Genomic DNA, 26,583 nt, shown 5'->3' with positions numbered 1-26,583 from the left:
TTAATGTATAATCTTCATAATCCAAGTTTTGGTTTATATAAATTTTGGACCTTTAAGTAAAAATGCCTTTTTTCTGTAGATTGACAACTTTTTGACCTGGAACATTTTGAGTTTATTCTCTAAAGTTAAAAAAAACTCATACATAGATCTTTTGGTCAGAACAACTGTATGTTTGCCCATTCTGTCAATGAAAACAATTAAAATAGATGCTTAATTTTCCTAGTGGGTTCTGGGGGGCTTAGCTTTTCTCAGCGAGGAATAAGGGGGCCAAAGAATAAAGGTTGGGAACCATGGAAATACACACTCTTCTTCATGATGTGTCAAAAGTATTTTTATACTGTATATTTTGGTGATGTTGAATACATTTTTGATGGGCTTTTTCAGGGGATGGTAGAGAAGTGGCTGCTGCAGGTGGAGAACCTCATGCTTAAGAGTGTTCGGCATGTTATCCATCAAGGAGTGATTCAGTACACAGAGGTATGAGGAGATGAAACTGTTCTCTTGATTTACAGCTAGAATGGGAAAAGGGATCCTTTCATTTCAACATGATTTTTACTCATCATTGCCATTTATTCTGGTTTATTTCAAGCATGTTTTATGGATGCTGCCATCTGATTTCTTTGGTTGTAGCTGCCCAGGAAGAAGTGGGTGTTGCAGTGGCCAGGCCAAGTTGTCATTTGTGCCTCCTCCATTTTTTGGACATCTGAAGTATCTGAAGCCATCCAGACCAATTCTCTGCCTGTCAGTATCAGCACATGCAGTACATGGCTTAATCCCACACTCAAAACAACTTCTTAGTCCAACAAAAGTACTAAGTATTACATTTTGGTCTTAACTTTGTATGAATCTCTTTTCTTTTCTCTAAGGCCTATGTGGAAAAATGCAATGCCCAGATTGCTGACATCGTGGAGCTGGTGCGTGGGAAGCTGCCAGGAGGAGCGAGGATGACCCTCGGTGCTCTCACTGTTATAGATGTTCATGGTAACTCAACTGAAACTTTTAGCGGATAAAAAGGATTTATTTAAGTCTAGCTGGCAGATTTTATCATGCTTTTTCCCTTCATAGCTCGAGATGTTGTTGCCAAACTGGCAGAAGACGGCATCTCCTCACTGAATGACTTTGCATGGATTTCTCAGCTGCGGTACTTCTGGAAGGATGGAGAAGTGATGCTGCGTATGATCACCACCTGCCTGAAATATGGTTATGAATATCTGGGAAATTCTCCCCGTCTTGTTATCACACCGCTTACTGACCGCTGCTACAGGTAGCTTGCACTTCATCTGAAGGCTTATAAATATTATGAGATAAGTTACTATAAAGTGCTTTTTAATTGCTAACTTTGTTCAACTTCAGAACTCTAATGGGGGCTCTAAAGTTGAACTTGGGCGGTGCTCCTGAGGGCCCTGCAGGTACTGGAAAGACTGAGACCACAAAGGATCTGGCAAAAGCATTGGCTAAACAGGTACACCATTATAGTATTAGCAAAACACTGAGAATCAGAATTAGCTTTATTGACCAAAGATGCTTAACCAACAAGGAATTTGACTTTGGTAAGCTTTGCTCTTAGTGTACAGGAATAAATAAACTAAAAAGACTTAAAAAAAAATTAAGATTTAAAAATGTGCAAGCTCTTGTAGGTATTTTTTCTAGTATATAACAGTCTGTATGCTTTGATGGTATGGTTGCAAGATGTGCAAAGGGTGCAAGAATGCTGACTAGACATGATCAGAATATAAAAAATGCAAGGATGTGGGCAGATTTACATTAGGTAAATAAGGTCATTTAAGATAGACGATTAGTGCAAATATCCATATGAAGTGAGGCATTTTACCACAGTGAGCTTTCTTACAGTATTTGAGTTACAATGAATAGATTATTTGCAGTATTTAAGTGTGGTAGATAGATTAAATTAGTTTGAGTAAATAGATTAGGTAGCGCAAATATGCATATGAGGTAAGGCATTTTACCACAGTGAGTTTTCTTACAGCATTATAGTTGCAATTAATATTTTTTGTAGTATTTGAGTAGGGTTAATAGAGTTTATTAGTAAGTACTACAGTGAGATGATTTATTAGTGTAAAAAAGTTTAAGAAGTAAAGCATTTTACCACAGAGAGCCGTCTTACTGTTATGGTTGTGGTGTGTTGGACCCAGAAGGCAGACCAGAGTTTGCAAAGGTTTAACAGATTTATTGGTGAAAGTGCAATTCGGGAGAGGGGAATCCACAGGTCCAGGGGGGTGAGGAGATCCGCAGGAGGAATGAGAGTGAGGCTTCTTGAGAGAGTGCTGGGTTTTGGGCTGGCTTGAGACGAGGAGGGAGGCACCGGAAAAAAAGGAGACACAAGAAATGGTCGAAAAATGAGTTCACAAAAAGCACAAGAGAATTTTCAATGATGCAAAGAGTGTCACTGGTAGTAGCAGAAGAGCCGTTTTACCGCTCTGCGTGGCAAACAATACTCTGGCGCTGAGGCATCAGTCTGCTGCAGAGAAGTAGTGTGCTTGATTGCAGATCGGCCACAGGTGTGGTCACTTAGCCTAAGCGCCAAGGGGAAGGAGAAGCCTCAGGGGAAAGCAAAGTTAGCGCCAAACAGCCAACACAGGAAACCAGTCTTTCAAAATAAGATGAATGTGAACCAAAATCACCATACTTACAGCATTTTAGCAACAGTGAATTGATTAATTATTTGCAGTATTTGAGCGTGGTAAATAGAATAGATTAGTGATGAGGATAAGTAGATCAATTAGTGCAAATATGCGAAAGAAATTAGGCTTTTTACCACAGTGAGCCTTCAGCATTTGAGTAACAATAAATAAAATAATTATTTGCAGTATTTGAGCAACTTTACAAGAGTTAATTAGCAATTACTACGGTTAGTAGATCAATTAGTGCAAGTATGCATATGAGGTGAGGCATTGTACCACACTGAGCCTTCTTACAGCATTTGAGTTACATCGAATGATCATCTGTGTCTTTCTTTTTACTGATTTAAGAGCTGTTATTTTCTCCTAGTGTGTGGTGTTCAACTGCTCCGATGGCTTAGACTACAAAGCTATGAGTAAGTTCTTCAAAGGACTGGCTCAGTCTGGAGCTTGGGCCTGCTTTGATGAGTTCAATCGCATTGAGGTGAGCATATGTGTTGCTATACTGATTAGATCTGTGTTTCCCATCTGTCACTTCAAACCTCCCTAACAACCTGTTTACTTCAAATGAACATTAGACTGTGAATAATGAAAGGTATTCTATTATCAAAACATTTGTTTTGTCTTAAGTTTTTTTTTGTAGCACTGAGCAAGGTCGAGGATAATGGACAATCCTGCCCCTTAATTCAAGAATCAGACAGGAGTTACTCTAAAATTGGAGTCTAGCTTGCACAGTCGTATATTAAAACAATCGTTTACTCTGAAACAAAGCCAAATTTAGATCAATTGCAGCTCAGCAAGATGAAGAGAAGCTCCTTGGCTTTCATGTCAAATAGACTGGATTATTTTAAAACCCTTCAAACTGCCTGAATAAATAGAGTGATTGACAGACTGTACCTCATACAGAACACTGCCCTCACTGCATACCCTTTCTTTTGCTTTGTCATACTTAAATTAAGCGTCTAAGAAGTGTACGCAATAATCAGCCTATAAATATTTTAGTTGGTGGAGTGGCAGAGGAATGATGAGATTACCTGACATGTTTCCATGTTATTAGATAGCAGTAATTCCCGATTTCCTGCGGGATCAATAAAGTATCTATTTATCTATCTAATACATATTACAGATAATACTCTGTTTTAATTGAACAGAAGATACTTTAAAAGGTTTGAACAGCCTACAAATAGTGCTTGTGGAGAACATTTAGCTTGTAAAATCTTGCAGATCTTTTACATGCCAGTCTAATAAGGAATATTCCCATTGTAAAAGGTCTATTGTTTTAGTTCTTGTGTAACAAAATGTGCTTTTTTTTAACCAAAAGTACCCAAAACTTTGAGTTCCAGGGACTTCTCTTCATGGAACTAAAAAGTTCTTCTGGCCCAATTTCATCTCCGTTTTAAACATAGTCTACAGCAGTGGTTCCAAACCTGGGGTCCTGGCACTCCTAGGGGGTGCGTCAAAGATCTTGTCAAAATAAGATGTATACATATATATATATATAAATATATATATACATATATATATATATTTATATATATATACATATATATATGTGTATATTCTGTAAAACCAACCAGGATTAGAAACAATGTATAATGGCCAACATAAAAGATGAAAAAATGAAGAGAATCCATTAATGTGTGTGCAAAAAAGTCACAATTTTGGAGGAAAAAACAACATAGTTGAGGTTATAAAGTCATATATTAACAAGAAATCAAACTAGGAAAATTTAGAGTTTAAAAAGTTTGAAATTTACAAGAAAAAAATTTTGAAATTGCAAGTTTGAAAATTCTCAAGTTATGACAGTAGAGACTCAAATAATTCAAGATATTAAAATTGTAATTTTTACAATAGTTTGAAGTAACAATAACACGAAACCAAACTGAAAACAGATTTTCAATTTTTAACCTCTATAGGCTCAAAATTCTATGTTTTGGTCCACATATATTTACAACTTTTAAAGAAAAAAAAATATTTTTTATAACTCCTAAATCAATGATTTTTTAAATAAAGAATTCTGAGTTTTTTTTTTAACTGACAGATCCTCTTTATATTTTTTTCTCGAGTGGCCATAACAAACCATCTGAATAATGGATAGTTTCTACATAGATATTTTGTTAAGAACAGTGGCCCTGTTATGATGTGATTTTGTCAGTATTAACATTGGGGCTTAGCTTTATTTAAATATGAGTTGGGGGGCCCTTAGAAAAAAGGTTGGAGATGACTAGTCTAAAGCAACTCAACTGGTCAAACATCAGGGCCCACCACTACCAAACAATATCACTGATATATCAGTGACTTCAAGCATGATGTGTGATGAATGCCTCCTTTGCAATAAAATGGTTCATGAAATTTCATCTCCGCTGAAAATTCCACAGTCAACTGTTAGTGATATTAGTGATATATTAGTGATATATCAGTGATATGATTTAAAAAAAAATATCAAACCATTACCACATCTACGTGAAACCAATAAATGACAGAAATTGAGGTCCAAGACATAAATTTGGTTTTTTTTTTCTTTTTTAATGTTTATTTAGATTGGGAAAATGTTCTATCCTGTTAAATAGCATGTGTTTCAAAATGATCAAATCTACATTATTTCAGTTATCGGTGGGATTAAAAAGTAGAGAGACATTATGATCTTCGGCCAAAAGAGAGCAAGAGAGCAGTGTCAGAATCCCCCCAAAAATGTGGCTTTATGTGTTTATAATCCTGTTAAATGTCTGTGTATGTTTTCACTCATCCAGGTTATCCAAAGCTTACTTATAATGGGGAAACTGGCCCTGTTTGTTGCAGATGTTTGGTCTCTCCTCTGAAAGGCCTCAGTTCTAAAACTGACAGGAACCAGGCAGAAATGTTTATAGATTAATAGCATGCTAATTATCTTGGTATAAAGGTCATTAGCAGAGCTGCTGACCAATTATCAATCAGTAAAGCTCAGCATTAGTTTATGGGCCTTTAGGAAGTACTACCCCTGAGAAGGCACTCTTCAAGGGGTAGATTTTCTACTCTAGAACTAAATTTAGACCCTGGTTCTAGTGGTCAAGAACAAGTTAAGCTCCTTTCTCACCCTTTTTGAATTCGATGGTTGCAGGGAGATAGGAAAGTTTGGGAGCAGAGAGGCGAGAATGAAATGCAGCAAACAGCCAAGTGCAAGAGCTGACCTTAATGCAGCAGCAGAGATAACTGTACCAAACTGAGCTAAACCAGCAGCCCTACTGTGTTTCTCTTAATGTGTTTGACATGTGCGTCACAGGTGGAGGTGCTCTCTGTTGTGGCTCAGCAGGTCCTCTGCATACAACAGGCCATCGCCAAAAATCTGAAGACATTTATGTTTGAGGGGACGGAGCTGTCCCTCAACCCAACCTGCTCTGTGTTCATCACCATGAACCCGGGTTACGCAGGCAGAGCTGAGCTCCCAGATAACCTGAAGGTAGGTTGCCCTAAATCTGAAGTTTAGTCTTAATTTTCACTCAACAGAGCAGAGCATCACGATGAACACGTGACAAATGTTAGAGTTGGATGTACAGATGTAAATGTCTTCCTGCCTGGTTCCTGCAGGCTCTTTTCCGTACAGTGGCCATGATGGTGCCAGACTATTGTCTCATTGGAGAAATCTCTTTGTACTCAATGGGCTTTATTGAATCACGCAGGTATGAATGAATATTATCTCTGATAAAATACATTGTATATTTTTCAGGGCTTTTAGACAGTGTACCCTCTTCAAACCTCACATCTATATCTCCGATTTTATCATTAGTCTGGCTCAAAAGATCGTGGCTACCTACCGCTTATGCTCCGAGCAGCTCTCCTCCCAGCACCACTATGACTACGGTATGCGAGCTGTGAAGTCAGTGCTGACTGCAGCAGGAAATCTGAAGCTGAAGTACCCTGAGGAGAATGAAAGTGTGCTGCTGCTGAGGGCGCTGATGGACGTCAATATGGCAAAGTTTTTAGCACAGGATGTGCCATTGTTTCAGGTGAAAAAATAAAATAAAAAAATACTAACTGTCTTGGATTGTGCTGTATGTGAATCATCAGGTTAACTGTTTTTTTCTACTGCTATTTCCAGGGTATCATCTCTGATTTATTCCCTGGTATCGTCCTCCCGAAACCAGACTACGATCTCTTCCTCAAAGCTCTTAATGAGAACATCGCTAAGCTCAATCTTCAGCCTATTCCATGGTTCATTGGTAAAATTATCCAGGTACCAGCAAGGAATACTGATAAGCAGCACCTCAGGCACATTAAAGTTTTAACTAATGTTATCCTACAACCACACTGAATGACAGAACTTGTGTTCTGTTTGTGTATTACAGGTTTATGAGATGATGCTGGTTCGTCATGGTTTCATGATAGTTGGAGACCCTTTAGGAGGAAAGACTTCTGCATACAAAGTTCTTGCTGCTGCTCTTGGAGACCTCTATAAAGGTAGTTGTTTCATTATTTGCATGTTGTAACATGCTTCTTTTGTTTTCTAAAATTATATGAGGCAATTAGAAACTAAGTTTTGTTGTTCCTTTTTTTCAGCCAAGCTGATGGAGGAGTTTGCTGTAAATTACCGCATCATCAACCCCAAAGCCATCACCATGGGCCAGCTGTACGGCTGCTTCGATTCAGTCAGCCATGAGTGGTCCGACGGTGTCCTGGCCACCTCCTTCAGGGCTCAAGCCAGTTCCACCTCAGAGAATCGTCAGTGGATCATCTTTGATGGACCCATTGATGCTGTCTGGATTGAGAACATGAACACTGTTTTGGATGACAATAAAAAGGTAAGGACAAGTTTGATTCCCTCATCACTGTGTTCCTTTCAGGTGGTGTCATTCATGGATTCACCTTTAGCAGGCAAAAATTACACTTTTGGTTTTAAAATCCACTCTAAAATGTTTAGCCCTGAGATATTAATACTCCAGTTTTGTGTGTTGTGTTGTACTCAGGTAAAAGTAGTAACTCTGTTTAAAATATACTTAAGTAGAATTAAAAGTACTAATTTCATTATGTACTCAAAAATGTATAAGTACCCCCCAAAAATGGCTCAATTACGGTTATTTGAGTTAATGTAAGAAGTTACTTTTCTCTCTGTTTGTTTTTGAAAAGATGGAGAATTAAATGCTAGAGGCCACAACATCACTCGGTGTTCAATGGAAGCTGCCACTGATTTAAGCTCTTTCTGCCCTGCAGGCCAACAAGTGGTCACATGATTTAAAGCTATTTGTTCATAACAATTGGCATATAGTCACCCTGTTAGTCCTTAAACCACAACCAAGTTATCTCAATAATGTTATGCAGTTTCTATTTAAGGACATTTCTTAAAGTCACAGCCTTAATTAAGATTTTGTGTGTTTTCTGTTTCCTACTAGCTTTGTCTGATGAGCGGTGAAATCATCCAAATGAGTCCAAAAATGAGCCTCATCTTTGAACCTGCTGACCTGGAGCAAGCCTCTCCAGCTACCGTCAGTAGGTAAGCAACACAGACAGAAGCTTCGTCAGCATCTGTTAAAGTTTGAAAGTTATAAAAATATACTAAGTTTCCTCTTGTAACTCTCTGAAGGTGTGGCATGATCTACATGGAGCCTCAGCAGCTTGGCTGGTCTCCTCTCAGAGATTCCTACATGAACACTCTGCCTCAGAGCCTGAACACTGAACACAGAGAGCTGGTAAGATCTGACCATGTAAATCTTAAATGGCTCATTGCTTCCCATTATCACTTAAGATGTCTTCGATTTTTGTATTACAGGTAATGGATCTATTTGATTGGCTGGTTCAGCCCTGTCTTGACTTCATAGACAGGGAGTGTCGCTTTGTGGTTCAAACATCTCCCATTCATTTGACCTATAGTCTGATGAAGTTGTACACATGCCTGATGGGTACTGAATAATGGCATTTAGATATTGATTCATACATTTTTTTCTTGGTCAGCTTGTATGGCCTAACATTTCTGTTCATACCCAGATGAAATTTCTGAGTCTGGAGCCAATGGTACACCCATGACCAGCCAGCAGATCACTATGTGGCTGCAGGGTCTGTTCTTATTCGCTGTTGTGTGGACTCTGGGTGGAACCATCACTGGCGAGAGTCGTAAGAAGTTTGATGCCTTCTACCGTAATCTGATCAATGGCCAGGATGAAGAGCATCCTCGGCCTAAGAGAATCAAACTAAAAAAAAACAACATCTTCCCTGAAAGAGGTACAAATTTGGACAGAAAACTTAACAAAATAACTATGAAAACCTTTCTTTTTAGCAGCAGCACTTCATGTTCTTCTTCACTTCTCCAGGCACTGTCTATGACTTCTACTTTCACAAGGGAGGACAAGGACAGTGGAATCCATGGACTGATTCAATCACACAGGAAGAAAATGTCATTCCAGCTGTAGCTAATGTGCGTGTGTTTATGTGACAAAAGTTAGCCACTGAAGTTGCCACTATAAAAGTTCTTACAGTCATTTTCTGCTCACTGAGACTCCTCTCATCCTCACAGGTATCAGACCTCATCATCCCAACCATGGAGACAGCACGTCAGCTTTTCTTCCTGCGTACTTACCTTTCTCATGAAATACCCATGCTGTTTGTCGGGCCCACTGGCACCGGCAAGTCTGTCATCAACAAAAGCTTCTTGGTAAAACTTCCTAAAGACGAATACACACCTAACTGTATCAACTTCTCAGCCCGCACCTCAGCAAATCAGACTCAGGACATCATCATGGCAAAGCTCGACAGGAGGAGGAAGGGGGTGTTTGGACCTCCTATGGGAAAGAAGTGTGTCGTCTATGTTGGTAAAGTATCATATAATGTAATGCTGCTAGGATAAAGCCATTCACTGATTGAAGGTGTGGTGAAGAGTTTGGCAGTTATTCATTGTTAATTATTGTTTTCACTTTTACAAAGACGATCTGAACATGCCCGCTAAGGAGATCTATGGCGCCCAACCTCCGATCGAGCTGTTGAGGCAGTGGATCGACCATCATCACTGGTATGACAAGAAGGACACCTCTAAACTGAACATAGTGGATGTGCTGTTTATGTCTGCAATGGGGCCTCCTGGTGGTGGCAAAAATGACATCACAGGTATTGTTGAAATTTCTTTATATAAGGCTATTATGGGAATATGAGATCAGGAATTAGGCAAAAATCAAATGCATCCTATGTAGATATATTGCAGAGTAATGACTTCCCAAAAAGATTGTAAAGTCAGAGTCTGTGTTTGTTGTTTTTAGCTCCGTGTTCACACTAACAAAAAGCTGCTTCCTTAAGCATGTTAATGTTTCTCTCTGAGGCTTCCTGCCACTATGTGGGGTAAAAGAGATGGGCACACCATATGGGCAGAAGTATTTGACAATACCTCTTAATTATTAAATGGTGTTTGAATCAGACTCATTGCCACAGATATGTAAAATCAAGCATTTGTGTTACTAAATGGGTTGTTCTGAAGAGCTCAGTGACTACCAGTATGGTACTATGATGGATGCAATAATAGGACTCATGAACAGTCAACTGTAAGAGATATTATTGTAAAGTGGAAGCGTTTAGGAACAACAGCCATGGATCGGAAGACCACGTAAAATCACAGATCAGGGTCAACGACGGAGTAACTCCATGCAGGCCACACATCACCAAGTCTAATGCCAATTGTTGGATAAGTAGTGTCAAGCACACCCTTACACTGGACTGTGGAGCAGTGGAAAAATGTTCTGTGTAGTGACGAATCGCGCTTCTTTGTTTGGCAGTCAGATAGACGAGTTTGGATTTGGCGGACGCCAGCAGAGCGTTACCTTGACTTTATTGGGCCCCCCCCCTAATCTCCAACATTGCTTCCAACATTGTGGCAACAGTTTAGAGAAGGCCCTTTTCTTTGCCAACATGACTGTGCCCCAGAGCACAAAGCAAGGACTCCAAAGACATGGTTTGATGAGGTCAGTGTGGAAGAGCTTGATCTGGCCCACACAAAGCCCTGACTTCAACTCCTTTGAGCATCTTTGGAATGATCAGGAATGGAGATTGCAAGCCAATGAATACAATTGTTACAGTCCCTGTTGGTGTAATGGTTAGGCGATCAAATACTTCTGTCAATATAGTGTATCTGCCGCTCTCTGTCTCATACATACAGATAAAAGAGGTGTGTACCCAAAGATACAGATTTGGTCTAAAATTTTGCTCTGAAAGTCCCTTAGTAAGCCTTTAATAATAGTATGAAGGTAGAATTTAAACAGAATACCACATCTTACAGTGTTTTTCTTATATTAGGCCGCTTCACTCGACACTTAAATATTATCTCAATTGATTCCTTTGATGACGAGACTCTGACCAAGATATTCAGCTCCATCACTGACTGGCACTTCAGCAAGGGCTTCGATGCGTCTTTCTTCAGGTACCACATCAAATGTGTGTTAGAATGTCTGTAAATATCTTTGTTAGAGAGACAAGTTGTGATTTATTTTACATCCAAGGCTTGGCAAGATCATGGTCCAGGCCACCATGGCCGTCTACAAAGATTCAATGGACAGCTTCCTCCCCACCCCATCAAAGTCCCACTACATCTTCAACCTGCGAGACTTTGCTCGAGTGATAAGAGGCGTTCTCTTAGCCCCACATACACACATGCAGGTAAGGTGAAACAATAAATAAATCTTCATGTCTTGAAATGCTCAGTCTATGACATCTGTTGCTTGTTTGTTACAGAATGGAGACAAACTGATCCGCTTGTGGATCCATGAGGTGTACCGTGTTTTTTATGACCGACTCATTGACACTGAAGACAAGGAGACGTTCTTTAGCATTGTCAAAGAGAGGACCTCAGACTTCTTCAAACAAAGTGTGGAAAAGGTACGTTGGGGATTGGGTTAGAACTCACAATTTATCGCTAAATAGGAGTTCAATTTTCTATGTGAAAAGGTGAATGTGAAGAAATCAGTCCAGCATAAATGTTAATACACTTTGTTCATCAGTAATTATTTTAATATTTGTTATTTGAAACGAGAAAATCAAAAGAGTAAACATTGTTGTTTTTATCTTCCGTTAGTCAGACTTGAAACATTAATGCTTGGATTACTTATGGAACATAATTCATATTTAAACTTGTTTTTTAAATCCAAAATCTTTTGTGTTGTAGGTTCTGAGCCGTCTTAGTCCAGATGGAAAAGTATCAGATGATAGCATCCGCAGCTTGTTCTTCGGTGACTACTCCAACCCTGATTCTGATGTCAAGGCCTACGATGAAATCACAGACTTGTGCACCTTACAACAAGTCATGGAGTTCTATCTGGATGAGTACAACAGCTGCAGCAAGGCCCCCATGTCCCTTGTCATGTTCAAATTTGCCATTGAGCACATTTCCCGCATTTGTCGTGTCCTTAAACAAGACAACGGCCATCTTCTACTCGTCGGCATTGGTGGCTCAGGGCGTCAGAGCGCCACTAAGCTGGGCACCTTCATCAACGACTACGTCCTGTTTCAGATTGAATTAACCAAGAACTACGGAATGACAGACTGGAGGGACGACCTGAAGAAGATCATGCTTAAAGCAGGGGTTGAGGGGAAGAGCCTGGTGTTCTTGTTTAATGACAGTCAGATCAAAGATGAGGGCATGTTAGAGGACATCAACATGCTGCTCAACACTGGGGATGTACCAAATATCTTTGCTGCAGATGAACGAGCTGACATCACTGAGAAGATGCAGGGAATTGCTCGAATGGAGGGCAAGAAGATTGATACAACACCACTTTCTCTGTACAACTTCTTCATTGACCGCGTAAAGACCAACCTTCACATTGTGCTTGGTGAGACACTTACAAGATCTCTTTTCCTCTTTTGATTTAAGTTGTGGAGATGAATGTTAACAAAGACTTTTTCATTTAACAGCCATGAGTCCAATTGGCGATGCATTCAGGAACCGCCTACGGATGTTTCCCTCCCTTATCAACTGTTGCACCATTGACTGGTTCCACGCATGGCCAAAGGATGCTTTAGAGATGGTGGCACACAAGTTCCTAGAAGATGTGGAAATGGACAGCGAAATCAGACTGGAGTAAGGATGTAACTCATGAAAAAAATGATTAACTTTTAAATCATAATCGTTTATAAATTTATAACTTTGGAAGTCATGCATTATAAGTCACATTATGAAAAAATATTATTCTCTCAGTTTAAGTCTTTGAAAATATTGAAAAAATATACATTTTCTTATTTTTAATCATAAATATGGGTGATACTTTCATTAAGATTGTACAGTCACTGATAAGTCAATGCTTACTTTCTCTTCAGTTAAAGTGAATCTGACACTATCTAACAGAAAGACTCTTGAAACATCCATCCATCCATTTTCTATACCCCTTATCCCATTAGGGGTTGCAGTCATGCTGGAGCCTATCCCAGCTGTCATTGGGCGAGAGGCGGGGTACACCCACGACTGGTTGCCAGTCAATCACAGGGCTGACATATACAGATAGACAACCAGGCACGCTCACATTCACACCTACGGCCAATTTAGAGTCACCAGTTAACCTAATTTTTGACAGTCTCATGATAGATGCTAGATTGATACTAATTTGGGATAATATACATGTCGTAATAAAAATGTCCTACTCTGAATTCACCACAGCAGCTGTTCTTTATTTCAGAGAATAACAACAGAGGTATAGTTGAAAGGTTCTTACACTTTAAAACACAAATACAGATCCTCAGCGATCCAAGAAAAATAGAACAATCTATTTATTATTAGTAAGTCAATAATAAATGCAAATACAGTTATATTAATCTTTGTAAACTCTCTCTGTTATCTCTGTTGCTGTTAATTTTTCATACTTTTCATGCAATGATATTCTGATTTCACTTCATAATTTTTCTTGCATTTGTAAAAATAACTGCACAAAATGGCGCCACAGTTTCTTTAATGAACTGATGAGTAAAGATTAAACAGCAGCTGAAAAAACATGGTTATCAGCACTGCAGCTTATGATCTCCTTATCCCCATTTAGAAGTTGAGGGAAAGTTTGACCTACCAGCGTCATTTGGTGCTGGTCATGTTGACACAGATTAGCCCGGTGAGCCTAACTGTTTTTGCTAAATAATTACTAGCCCAGTGTCATGTGTCGATGAAGACTGACGTTGCTGCAGTATTTTACCTTGTTTCTGCACAGTTTGCATTACTCATATCCAACTCCTGAAGTTCAGGTCTTTGTAGAAACCCCAAATAATTCAGTATCTTTGCTTTTAGCCTTTCTGGCAGCAGATAAAAACTATGATCCATGTTACCCGGTGTGAATACTAGTATACTACTTTTACTACTACTGCCATCTGCTGGATGTTTTCTTAACTGCTCCGTGGGGGATGTATATGTTAAAATGTCATCACAGAATTTATGTCCATATCAATGCTGTAAAAACATGAGTATCGACAAGGAGCAAGTGACGATATATTGACTTATAGACTTTTTTGACCGCATGCCCACTGCAGTGTCTAAAGAAAATCTTCACACACCTGTTAAAATGCTTGATTAAAAAACAAATGTATCCGGCATATATTTAATTAAAAAACTTTTTCCATCTTTAATTAGACATATAACATATACAGTTCAGTTTACAGCAAACAAAATCTTAGGATCAGTTTTTTAGTAAAACCTGGTTGCATAGAAATTCACACCTCTAGACCACTTCTTTCATGAAGCATCTTTTGATTTTATTACAGCATTCATTCTCTTTAGTAGATGTCTATAAGCATGACAAATCTTAACTTTGCAAAATTTGCCAATTATTTGCAAAAGGGCTCAAAATCTGTCAAATAATGACAGCACTTCCTTTGCACAGCACTCTCTGATGACCTCACAGATTACAGGAACTTCAAGAACAACTAAAAACCCACCGTAAATGTGTTCTTTCTTTTCATCTAAATGTTCCAAAATTTTACATGCACTATACCCTGATGTTTTCTTTTCTGCAATCTTAGAGTGGTGGAAATGTGCAAGACCTTTCAGACAAGTGTGCGAGAAATGTCCCAGAGGTATTTCTCCAGACTCAGGCGGCACAACTACGCCACTCCCACCTCCTACCTTGAACTCATCCTCACCTTCAAGACTCTGCTAAAGTTGAAGAGGAATGAAGTAAACACTGCGAGGAACCGATACATTGTTGGTCTTCAGAAACTGGAGTTTGCTGCATCTCAGGTGAAGCACCCATGATGCAATGCCTGTCATTTCTTTGTGTTTCTTCAACGAGGTTGATACTGTTGACATCTACTGTACGTGTTTCTGTGTCCACAGGTGTCAGTGATGCAGGAGGAGCTGACAGCCTTGCAGCCAGAGCTCATTCAGACATCAGCAGAAACAGACAAGATGATGGTCAAGATTGAGGGGGAGACAGTGGAGGTGGATGCTAAGAAAGAGCAGGTGTCTGCTGATGAGAAAGTGGCGAATGAAGCAGCAGCTGCTGCCAAAGCCATTAAGGTACATAGACCTAGGTGGACATGCATGCAAACATTTTTTAGTCCCTTTTAAACAGCTAGGACTTATACATTATCACAAGAAAAGAGGGTAAATGATATATATATTTGCTCCTGACATATATGCATACAGAAGATCTAAACAGACATGCATAGAGAAACATCTATCAAGTGCAAAAATGTCTATGATTTATGCAGTCTTTCTTTTTCAGGAAATATCAGCAAATTGTGGCTGAGAATTTAATCTGATTTAGTAGGTATTTGCAGTGTTGTTTCTGTTCACTCAAAGTTGTGTGCTGTTTTTCTGTCAGGATGAGTGTGAGGGAGATTTGGCAGAAGCGTTGCCTGCTTTAGAGGCTGCCCTGTCAGCCCTGGACACTTTAAAACCTGCAGACATTACTGTAGTCAAGTCCATGCAGAACCCACCAGCTCTAGTTAAACTAGTTATGGAGTCCATCTGTGTCATGAAGGGTATCAAACCAGAGAGGAAACCTGACCCTGGTGGCTCAGGTAAGAGCCATCATTTGTTTATATGGTATTATTCCAATAAAGTTATTACACGTCTATATAAACTTGTTGCAGGTAAAATGATTGAAGACTTCTGGGGCCCCTCTAAGAAGCTCCTTGGAGACCTGAAGTTTTTGGACAGCCTCAAAACCTATGACAAAGACAACATTCCTGCCTCGTACATCAAGAAAATCAGAGATAAGTTCATCGACAACCCTAACTTCCAGCCCTCTGTTATCAAAAACATCTCCTCAGCTTGTGAGGGTCTCTGTAAATGGGTGCGAGCCATGGAGGTGTACGAGCGTGTCGCTAAAGTGGTCGCCCCGAAGAAGGAGAGGCTGAAGCAAGCCGAGGAGGAGCTGGCGGTACAGATGGAAATGCTGGCTGTGAAAAGAGCTGAGCTGAAGGAGGTGGAAGACAGGCTGCAGAGCCTTAATGATGACCTGGCTGCTATGATGAACAAGAAGCAAGAGCTGGAGGACAATATTGAGCTGTGTTCTCAGAAGCTGATCAGGGCGGAGAAGCTGATTGGAGGGCTGGGTGGGGAGAAAGACAGGTGGACAGAGGCGGCAAGGCAACTAGACATCAGGTATGTGAAAAAAAATAGCAGTAGAATCTTTCAGGTTAATATTTCCTACAAAATCACTTGTACTAAAAACAGCTTACCATGTTAAACACCTAACACTCACAGGCTCAGTTGGTAGAGCAGGCACCCCTGTGCTGAAGCTTTGGTCATCTACACACTAGTTGCAGGATCGATTGGTGCACGTTTTCCACCACTCTCTCTCCCCCCATACTTCCTGTCTTTCCTCAGCTGTCTTGTGGGTAGATTGGGTTTGAGCTCAACCTTCGGCTCCTTTCCTGTATGTCATTCCCCACTCTCTTATCTTCATTTCCTCTTCTTTAAAATGCCCTCTCTGTCAAATAATGAAATTGAACATTTTACGTACAGTGCTTAACAAATTTAGTAGACCACCCTAACCCCAACCAAAGTAAGGTTTATGCCACAGCTGCCCTAAATTAACAGCATTGGTAATTACCAAAATCATTTTTTATGTTTCTGCAATAATTAATTCACCAATATGTAAAAGCTCTTTAACTGAAACGATATTTTTAGCGCTCAAATATTATTATTGTTATCCACGAATTTTCAAATTTACTGATTTACAAAAAACCTGAAAAAATAGTAAAGCACATTTATATTTCTTGATTAATATGTCAAATTATAGTTATTTACTTGCATTCCTGAAGAGAAAAATGAGTTTAGTGGTTGAATGTAATGCTTGATTCATTTCTGACTTCTCAGAGAAGCCCAGTGAGCTGGCTCAAATTTGGATGAATTCAGTTTGAAATCCCTCATTCCTGTTCAAAATGGTAAAACGTGGAGAGCTCACTGAAAATGAAAGAGTCTGCATTAAAGCACTTCATGACGCTGGATGGTTTTCGAGACAAATATGACAGGTGGTCTAATAAATTTGTTAAGCACTGTATGTAGTCCTTCTACCTGTCAGAGCATGATGAGGACTATTTATATATTTGCCTATATATTTTTTTAATATTTTGTATGAAAAGGATTCTTGACAGGGGATACATTTGAGTGATAAAAGAATGTAAGATCAGATTTTTTGATGGGAAAAATGTAAGGGTTAAAATAGGCAAAGACATGGAAAGAAACTTTTTCAGGGGCGCCAAAAGCAACACAAACTGAAAGCTCTTCAGAGAAGCTTTAAAGCACTGTCGAGAAATATTCAACGTCTCACTTTCCTTTTGGAGTAAAAAATTACGGTGCATCATAACATACATTTGAGAGGAATCAGCTATGTTGTCAAATTTGGTTATTAAAACCCTCGATACAGGAGAGCAGGGATGAGAAGGGCCCGCTGCAGGATATGGGTGCGGCAGCTGTGCTTCAATGGGCGCCCGGTGCACTGGCCTGAGCCAGCTGCTGGATGCTGAGTGCCAGCTCTCAGTGGATTGGATCAGGCCTCGGGGACATACATGCTGGAGGGGTCTGCCAGGAGGGTAACTTGAGAGACGGGGCATGGGACTGGCAAGGGCAGAGCGATATTCAAGAAATAACTAATTGTAATGATTTTGACTCATATTGTTAAATTGTTATGAACTTTTGTATTGAAGAAAATGATTTTTTTTATGTCTGTCTCAAAAGTAAGCAACAAATATAGGACAAAAAATATTAAACACAAAGAAAATTTGAGTTTTTTTAAAAAATGACAAAAAGAGAAAAAATGACACTGGAATGTTTGCATGATGTGCAAAGCACAAACAGGATTAAAGTGGTATTTTGACTCACATTCCATGTTAAGGAAAAAAAATTAAAAAGCGCCTTCTGCGATTCTTTGCAAAGAGCTTTAGGGCTGGTGCAGGTCTGAAGGACTGCCATCCAGAGGCCGGAGCAGTACAGAGCCAGGAATGATGCGGCGAACTGCCAACCTGGCATATGCTCTCAGATCTTCATACATGACTTCTTTGATATGATAACATCTGTTATCCTTTCATATAAAATAACTCAAGTACTAATGAGAACTAATATTTTTTCCCTTTTTCTAGACTAGATTTGATATACTTTATCTTCTACAGAGGGGACAACAAAGTATATCTTGGGTAATGGCACAGAGAATAATCTCACAGTTTGGTACTATACTCACAAAAAATAAAGCCAAACATAACACAAGATAAAAACACACCCAGTAACAGATAAACATAAGGAGGAATGCAAAGAGCACAACAACAAAGCCAAACTCTCTGGGGAGGTAAAAAGGTCTCATAGAAGTTTTAAATTTGGGTCAAAAGACTGCTTACACCAGTTTGTGTATTGTCATCTTACTGTTACTCCTGTTATTTTCCATCTTCCCTATTGTTATGATATTCATCTAAACCAGTGCTACTCAACCCTGCTCAACCAAAGAGTCAAATTGTTGAAAAAATACCTTTGTTAGAGCCAGAGTATATATGACATTGATTAAGTCAGATATAGCATAAAGAAGGAGCTGGGGTGGAGGAGGGTTGGAAAAAGCAGCTTGCAGAGGGAGCAGCAAAGCATTGCTGGGGTAAAGCTGTTTAGATATTGTATCATGAGGGCATTAGACAATAGAATGCTTAATTATTTTTCCAAGTAAGACTTAAAAGAGACACAAGTCATTACAAAAGAGCCACATGTGGCTCAAGAGCCAATCATGAGTCTCACTGATCTAAACGCTCTAATTTTTCCTCCTGCAGGTACACCAACCTGACAGGCGACATACTCCTTTCTTCAGGAACTGTGTCTTACCTTGGGGCCTTTACTGTAGACTACCGTACAGAGTGTCAGGAGCAGTGGCATATCCTGTGCCAGGAGAAGAAAATCCCCTGCTCTGAGGACTTCACCCTCAGTAGCACCCTGGGTAACCAGGTGGCTATTAGGGCATGGCAGATCGCCGGACTGCCGGTGGACTCCTTCTCCATAGACAACGGTATTATCGTGTTCAACTCCCGCCGCTGGCCTCTAATGATCGACCCTCAAGGTCAAGCCAACAAGTGGGTCAAGAACATGGAGAAGGCCAATAAACTGGCTGTCATCAAACTCTCTGATGGGAACTATGTGAGGGTTTTAGAGAACTGTATTCAGTTCGGAACACCTGTGCTATTGGAGAATGTTGGAGAGGAATTAGACCCGGTTCTTGAGCCTGTATTGCTGAAGCAAACCTTCAAACAGCAGGGTGTAGAGTACATGAAAATAGGAGAGAACATCGTGGAATATTCTAAGGACTTTCTGTTTTATATGACCACTGGACTGAGGAACCCTCACTATCTCCCAGAGGTGGCTGTCAAAGTGTGTTTGCTGAACTTCATGATCACACCACAAGGCCTTCAAGATCAGCTTCTGGGGCTCGTAGCAGCTAAAGAGAAACCGGAGCTGGAGGAGAAGAAGAACCAGCTCATCCTGGAGAGTGCCGCCAACAACAAGCAGCTGAAGGAGATAGAGGATAAGATCTTACAAGTGCTCTCATCTTCTGAAGGGAACATTCTGGAGGACGAAACTGCCATCAAGATCTTGTCATCGTCTAAAATCCTCTCTGAGGAGATCTCGGAGAAACAAAAGATCGCCAGTGTGACAGAAAAAGAGATCGATGACACTCGAATGGGTTACCGTCCTGTCGCCGAACACTCCTCTATTTTATTCTTCTGTATCTCAGATTTGGCAAACATTGAGCCCATGTACCAATACTCCCTGACCTGGTTCATCAACCTCTACCTGCATTCCATCACAGACAGCATGAAGAGCGAGGACGTGGTCAAGAGGATCACCAACATAGTTGATCACTTCACCCTCAGCATCTACAACAACATTTGTCGCTCACTTTTTGAGAAAGACAAACTGCTTTTCTCCCTGCTGCTCACCGTAGGCATCATGCAGGGGATGGGCCAGGTGGATGACCAGGTTTGGCGCTTCCTCCTTACAGGAGGCATCGCTTTAGATAACCCCTACCCCAACCCGGCTCCAGAGTGGCTCTCTGACAAATCCTGGTCTGAAATCGTCAGAGCGTCCAAACTACCAAACTTAGATGGTTTCTTTGAGCATGTCCAGGACAACATCTTTAAGTGGAAGCAGCTCTATGATTCAGGATGGCCCCATAAAGACCAGTTACCTGACCAGTGGAGGGGGTTAGTGGGGATGGACAGAATGGTGGTCATCAGGTGCTTCAGGCCAGATAAACTGGTACCAGCTGTGCAGGATTTTATCGTGAATAACATGGGACAGGCTTACATTGAACCACCAACATTTGACCTGGCAGGAAGTTACAAAGACTCCCACTGCTGCTCTCCTCTCATCTTTGTGTTGTCACCAGGATCTGATCCCACTGCAGGTGATTCATCACAGACTTGTTATCTTTCTTGCTTATTAACACCGTTAAAAATTTTAAACCTGTGACTTTTTCCACCTATTTTTGGATGGCTGCAATCTTTTATATTGAATTGAACTTTGTCTTCAGGTTTGCTGAAGTTCGCTGATGATCTAGACATGGGGGGCAGCAAGATCCAAACCATTTCTCTGGGGCAGGGGCAGGGACCAATAGCAGCTCAGATGATTGACAAAGCCATCAAAGAGGGCACCTGGGTGGTGCTGCAGAACTGCCACCTGGCCACCAGCTGGATGCCCGCTCTGGAGAGGATCTGTGAGGAAACCATCACTCCAGAGGCCACACACCCTAACTTCAGGTAACTGATTCTACACAATCAGTATGTTGTGTATTATTTTGTGCTTTGGCTATTTATTAGACCACTGCTGTTATGTACAAGTACCAGGGAAGAATGGATTCACTGACAGAGGTGTGTCAGGGTATCACCCATAACCTGTGTGTAACACTTACACAATAACATCATGTGAACACACTGAAACAAGTTCTTGCTTGAATAAAACAATAAAATTAGATGGGGAGATGATACAGAAGCCTACAGTGTACCGGAGCTTGTATAATATGTGAAATGTAACGTGACTGGTGACTGCTGTGTGGGGGGGCCCTAAGGAAAAAGGTTTGGAGCTAATAGTCTAGAGGTCATCCACTCATTAGTGCAATAAAGATAAGTGTCTTTTCCCTCTCCCTAGGTTGTGGTTAACAAGTTATCCATCTGACAAGTTCCCTGTCAGCATCCTTCAGAACGGGCTGAAGATGACCAATGAGCCTCCTAAAGGAATTAGAGCTAACCTGCTGCGCTCCTACCTTAGTCACCCCATCTCTGACCCCGACTTCTTCAACAGCTCTAAAAAACAAGTGATCTGGCAGAAGTTTCTATTCAGTCTCACTTTCTTCCACGCTCTGGTACAGGAGAGGAGGAACTTTGGACCTCTGGGTGAGGAGTACAGTCATGTCTTTAGTTCCCTTTGGAAAAACCCTAAAACATTTGATAGTGGGTCAAGTTTTTTATGTTCAAATTTGAGACATTTTGTCATTACTTTGTGTCATTATTCTGCCTTTATATAAAAAAGAAACAGCCTTTCTGGTTATTTTGTTCATTCTGTAATATCTCAGGTTGGAATATTCCCTATGAGTTCAATGAGTCTGATCTGAGGATCAGTATGAGGCAGATCCAGATGTTCCTGGATGAGTATGAGGAGGTTCCACTGGAGGCACTCACATACCTTACAGGTAGGAAACACATCAGCAGTATAAGATTCAAAGTAGGTGGTTTATGTTTAATTCACAGACTCCTCCATCCTAAATTTTAAAGCCAGGGCATTTGTTTTATTTTTAAACCACTGACTTTTATCACAGGTGTCTGTGTCCTCTCTCTGTATTACATTGAGAACATATTGGTGACAAATTTTTAATTTTGTTTAGTTTAATTGTCTCCTATCTCCGCTCAGGCGAATGTAACTATGGCGGCAGGGTGACAGATGACAAAGACAGACGCCTGCTGTTGTCGCTCCTGTCCATCTTCTACAGCTGGGATCTGATAGAGCAGGAGGGATACAACCTGTGTGAGGGAGATCTGTACTATGTCCCTGCTCACGGCCCCTATCAGGTACTGTCAGTGCCACCATATTCATCATTATATAAAGTTAATGCTATTAAATGAACATGTCAGCCTCTGATTTCACTGACTCAGCCAGAGGAGGATGAGTGGTTTTAATTACAGAACATGATATTAGTCCGTAATGAAACATAGACAGTATTTGGCCTTCAGGACAAAGTTGGCGATTAATATTAGAATTAATAATAATGATTTTCTTTGATATTCTTTATTCCAGTCTTACGTTAACTACATCCGCAGCCTTCCCATTTGTGCCGAACCCTGTGTGTTCGGACTTCACAGCAACGCTGACATAACAAAGGATAATCAAGAGACCAATCAGCTCCTGGACGGGGTTCTGCTGACTCTGCCCAGGCAGACAGGGAGCGGGGCTAAGTCTCCTCAGGTTTGTACTGTCTGATCTTTGAAGCATTGTTTATTTTATCAGAAAATTGTGTTTAGAAAGATATTTTTTGTGTTGCTGTGTTTGTGTTTTAGGAAGTGGTCGATGAGCTTGCAGAAGACATCCTGTCTAAGCTGCCTGCAGACTTTGACATTCAAATGGTGATGGATTTATACCCTGTCATGTATGAGGAGTCTATGAATACTGTTCTGAGGCAGGAAGTTATCCGCTTTAACAGGTAAAAAACAACCTTTATACTGAGGGTATGCAGTCTAATGTCACTTTCAGCACGCAACACAACTGCCCAGTGGCAAAACTCTGCTGCATGTTTGAGGGGAATGGGAAAAAAATGGGATAAAACAGACTAATATCTGCTTATATTATATTTGGACTGAAAAGAGGACCATACCATTTCCTAAAGACACATAGGACCGTTGACATTGATATGTGGTCATATTACAAGTTTACTGACTTTATATGAACTTTAAATACACAAAGCAAAGCCTGAGGGCACATCAGTCAGTTAATCAATGATGGATGTGAAACTGAACTTAAATCAAAAAGTTTTGTTGGATCAGAAGCTTTACATCAGTTGATTTTTATATTTCATTGTAGTGATGATAAAACTACATAACTAACAGAGAAACATAGCTAATGTCGCTATGTAGCTAACAAAGCTAAAAATAATAAGATCACAAAGCATTCACAGGCTACAAATCTACATTATCTATATAGCTAAGTTACTGTAAGCTTTGCTAAAGCTCACATTGCTTAAGACAACTAAGCTATAGCTAACAGAGCTGCTTAGATATCAGCTAATGTAGCTAAAGCTAAATTCACAAAGCAGTTATGTAAGCTACATTTCAATGTAATCAACATGGCATTGTATTGCTAAAGCTAATATTGCTAGAGCTAACTTAGGTACATTGGCTCTTGTAGTAATGCTAATTATGTAGTGTAGCTATGTTAGCTTTAGCTAAAGCTTGGAAGCTAAAGCAAGCCACTGTTTGTGTAACTATTTCTCAAATGGGTCCAAACATAATTTAATCCAAGATAAGACTTCTGGCTTTTTTCTCTGGTTTATTTATGAAATGGCTTTAGTCTGAAATTTTTGCAATGTGGTTATCTCAAAACTGTACCTGCCAGGCTTTGTTTATGAATAAAGTAGAATTTTAAAAAGAAATCTAAAACTGCAAATAATACGTTTTACCAGCAAATTATGGCTCTTCCTTTCAGAGATTTACGGTGTCTCAGACAAATGGTCCTTTGACAAAGTTACTTTATTTTATCTGTGGTAAATACTGATGGACTTGATAGTTTTGGGATTTTTTAGTCTTTCCTTATAAAACCATCAGTGTTAGTCAGACATCACAGGATAATGTGTTTTAAAAAACAATCTGTTGTCATTTAGTGCCCATCACTTTGCTATTTTACCGTAAGGTTGATTTGCTGAAATTAAGGTCTTAATTTTTCTTTAAGGTCAGAGGCAGGAGAATGCAGTGAGATTACGCATATATTCATCACTAACTAAATGCTTGTGGAAGCTACTGTAATAGCCCAACTTCATTTGGTGGCTTTATTAACATACCATTACAGCTCCAAACACTTCTACAAACTTGTTCCATCAGCTGAGGATCTGTGGTGAACATCATCAAAATGTAGTTATTAAAATGACAGCACAGACTCATGCCACCTGTGACGTCAAATGCATCCCCTCTATTTATATTTAAAAGACAAAACTGAATAACCATATGATCACTGATCAGTGATGAGAGTCTTATCAATAAACATCTGATCACATTCCTTTTTACAGACTTACTCATGTGGTCCGCATCAGCTTGGTCAACATCCGCAAAGCTCTGAAGGGCCAGATCGTAATGTCTGCTGAACTCGAGGACGTCTTTAACAGTATGCTGGTGGGCAAGGTGCCAGCTATGTGGGCTGCCAAGTCATACCCATCGCTCAAACCAATGGGGAGCTACGTGACAGATCTGTTAGCCAGGCTGCAGTTCTTACAGGTAAGAATTATGATCGTCATGGCTCAGCGAGGGGAGAAAATGACTGCCAGGATGAATGGAGCACACACTGAGGAGTTCAAGTCTAATACCATAATGTGAAGTTTCTTGAGATTAAGTCAGGGAGTTTGTTTGAAAATGTATGACCAATAAAATGTAAATCATTATGAGCATGTGTATTACCTTCACACTGAAGTAAAGCACCACTGGTTTTATAGACAATATATTAAATGATTGTTTTCTAATAAAATAATACTGTGTAATGCCTGTATTACTGCTTTGACAGGACTGGATAGATAACGGCCCACCTACAATCTTCTGGCTCTCTGGCTTCTACTTCACACAGTCATTTCTTACTGGAGTGGCTCAAAATTATGCCAGGAAGTATTCCATCCCCATAGACTACATTGGCTTTGAATTTGAGGCAATTATTCAGCTTAGTTTTTTGCTCATATTCAGTCATAACTTCTGTTGAGTGGATTTTCATGCTCTAAATTGTCTTCTAGGTAACCAAAGAGGAGACCCAAATGGAGGAGAAGCCAGAGGATGGGGCCTTTGTGCGGGGTCTTTTCATGGAGGGGGCTCGCTGGGACAGAGACAACATGGTCATTGGAGAGTCACTTCCCAAGATCCTCTTTGATTCCCTGCCCATCATCAAGCTCAAACCAGGAGAAATGACAAAGTTCAAACATGAAGACATCTATGTTTGTCCTGTTTACAAAACCAGCACCCGCAGAGGGACCCTGTCCACCACCGGTCACTCCACCAACTACGTTCTGTCCATCGAGCTGCCGTCTGACAAACCACAGAAGCACTGGGTGAACCGCGGGGTGGCCTGCCTCTGCCAGCTTGACGACTGAGAGCAATTGCCAGGCGATTTAATGAGCTATTAAAAACTGCTTGTGCCAAAGATAGTCCATGTGTTTGTATGCCAAAGAAAAAAGGTGGAAAGCCACACAATGTGCAACACATTTGTCTCATTCAGCCACCCAGCAGCACAAAACCTTTTTTTAATCGATTCAGCCTTATGGAAGCAGACAATTAAGCATATATAATGGGATTTACTTCACCTGTATTCAATGTAGAGGGTTGATTGTATATAAATATGGGCAAAATACCTCTTTTTCCTTCCACTGAACTAAAGTGAAGCCAAAATACCCTCATAGCAGATGCTGATTTACTGTAGTGGTCATACAATTAAAACAAAGGCATGCACAGAAGGGAAATATGGGATCGTCTCTGCACCTCTTCCACAAACAGACGCACACATTCAACCTGCGGAAACATCAAGGACCCCGTAGGTAGGTACAGTCTGCAGAAGAACAGATTCTGGTGTTGGTTTGAAGCACCTGTAGCCTAACCTGGCGTGCCAGATGGATTTGTTTGACACATCGATCTGGCAAACCTTCCATAGACAGCGTTTGGGAAAGGGCTGAGCCTTTGAAAAAAAACTCGAACTGTGATTGGATGAATGTTCTGTCTGTCACATCTTTACGGGCCAGTCAGAGCACATAAACACGTGAGGTAGCTGTTACTGAGGTGCACCACCACCGAGGAGTAAACTCCATTGAGAGCTGCACAGCACAAACCATGGAGACGTAGACATGTTAGTACGTGATTTTTGTCATTTTTGAAAAGAAAACAAATCAATGCTGTTCTTTGTTCTTTCAACGAAGAAATGTCATCAAGTTCTAATAAACCGCTGCTTTAGCAGCGTCCACGCTAATCTCTTCCGCCATAATGACACCGGCCTCTTCTCACTGCTTGCATATATCACAACTTTGAAAGCACTGCCCCACTGCACTTATTGGCCCTGTCACTTTCAAAACGGTTCAGATGGGAGCTTTGCAAGTTGGATTTTCCACAAAAAAACAGGGAAACGGGCGAATCCATCTGCTTTTGCAAGGTTACCTGTAGCCTGTTAGCTTTATGGTTTTGCCTGTTCAGAGATGCTCTTCTGAATACTTTTGGTTGTAGATCTGCTAGCTAGAACCAGTCCAGTCATCCTCCACTAATCTCTGCCATCATCGAGGCTTTTTTGCCCAGACAGCTGCTGCTCACCGGGTATTTTCTCTTT

At 40.3% G+C, this 26,583-nt stretch overlaps 1 protein-coding gene across 1 annotated transcript in view; it reads left to right on the top strand.

Moving 5' to 3' along the window:
- The window catches only part of dnah3 (dynein axonemal heavy chain 3), a 44,321-nt gene extending 18,955 nt beyond the window's left edge, over positions 1–25,366 (top strand). Inside the window, exons 25-62 of the mRNA XM_041809238.1 lie at positions 385–477; positions 631–741; positions 867–981; positions 1,066–1,264; positions 1,354–1,462; positions 3,010–3,123; positions 5,899–6,075; positions 6,204–6,295; positions 6,403–6,622; positions 6,715–6,849; positions 6,962–7,073; positions 7,173–7,414; positions 8,003–8,103; positions 8,194–8,299; positions 8,380–8,509; positions 8,595–8,828; positions 8,918–9,021; positions 9,121–9,415; positions 9,528–9,707; positions 10,884–11,007; positions 11,087–11,243; positions 11,319–11,462; positions 11,749–12,415; positions 12,498–12,663; positions 14,580–14,796; positions 14,893–15,075; positions 15,383–15,581; positions 15,654–16,167; positions 18,816–20,443; positions 20,570–20,795; positions 21,184–21,428; positions 21,608–21,724; positions 21,943–22,100; positions 22,327–22,494; positions 22,587–22,729; positions 24,305–24,509; positions 24,793–24,930; positions 25,013–25,366. Of these exons, the coding sequence (XP_041665172.1) occupies positions 385–477; positions 631–741; positions 867–981; positions 1,066–1,264; positions 1,354–1,462; positions 3,010–3,123; positions 5,899–6,075; positions 6,204–6,295; positions 6,403–6,622; positions 6,715–6,849; positions 6,962–7,073; positions 7,173–7,414; positions 8,003–8,103; positions 8,194–8,299; positions 8,380–8,509; positions 8,595–8,828; positions 8,918–9,021; positions 9,121–9,415; positions 9,528–9,707; positions 10,884–11,007; positions 11,087–11,243; positions 11,319–11,462; positions 11,749–12,415; positions 12,498–12,663; positions 14,580–14,796; positions 14,893–15,075; positions 15,383–15,581; positions 15,654–16,167; positions 18,816–20,443; positions 20,570–20,795; positions 21,184–21,428; positions 21,608–21,724; positions 21,943–22,100; positions 22,327–22,494; positions 22,587–22,729; positions 24,305–24,509; positions 24,793–24,930; positions 25,013–25,366 (8,622 nt within the window). The remainder of the gene's footprint in view (positions 1–384; positions 478–630; positions 742–866; positions 982–1,065; positions 1,265–1,353; positions 1,463–3,009; positions 3,124–5,898; positions 6,076–6,203; positions 6,296–6,402; positions 6,623–6,714; positions 6,850–6,961; positions 7,074–7,172; positions 7,415–8,002; positions 8,104–8,193; positions 8,300–8,379; positions 8,510–8,594; positions 8,829–8,917; positions 9,022–9,120; positions 9,416–9,527; positions 9,708–10,883; positions 11,008–11,086; positions 11,244–11,318; positions 11,463–11,748; positions 12,416–12,497; positions 12,664–14,579; positions 14,797–14,892; positions 15,076–15,382; positions 15,582–15,653; positions 16,168–18,815; positions 20,444–20,569; positions 20,796–21,183; positions 21,429–21,607; positions 21,725–21,942; positions 22,101–22,326; positions 22,495–22,586; positions 22,730–24,304; positions 24,510–24,792; positions 24,931–25,012) is intronic.
- The last annotated feature ends 1,217 nt before the right edge of the window (positions 25,367–26,583 follow it).

The sequence above is a fragment of the Cheilinus undulatus genome, linkage group 16 (assembly GCF_018320785.1).
Source record: "Cheilinus undulatus linkage group 16, ASM1832078v1, whole genome shotgun sequence".
Lineage (NCBI taxonomy): Eukaryota > Metazoa > Chordata > Actinopteri > Labriformes > Labridae > Cheilinus > Cheilinus undulatus.
This window is presented reverse-complemented; position numbering and strand designations above follow the sequence as displayed.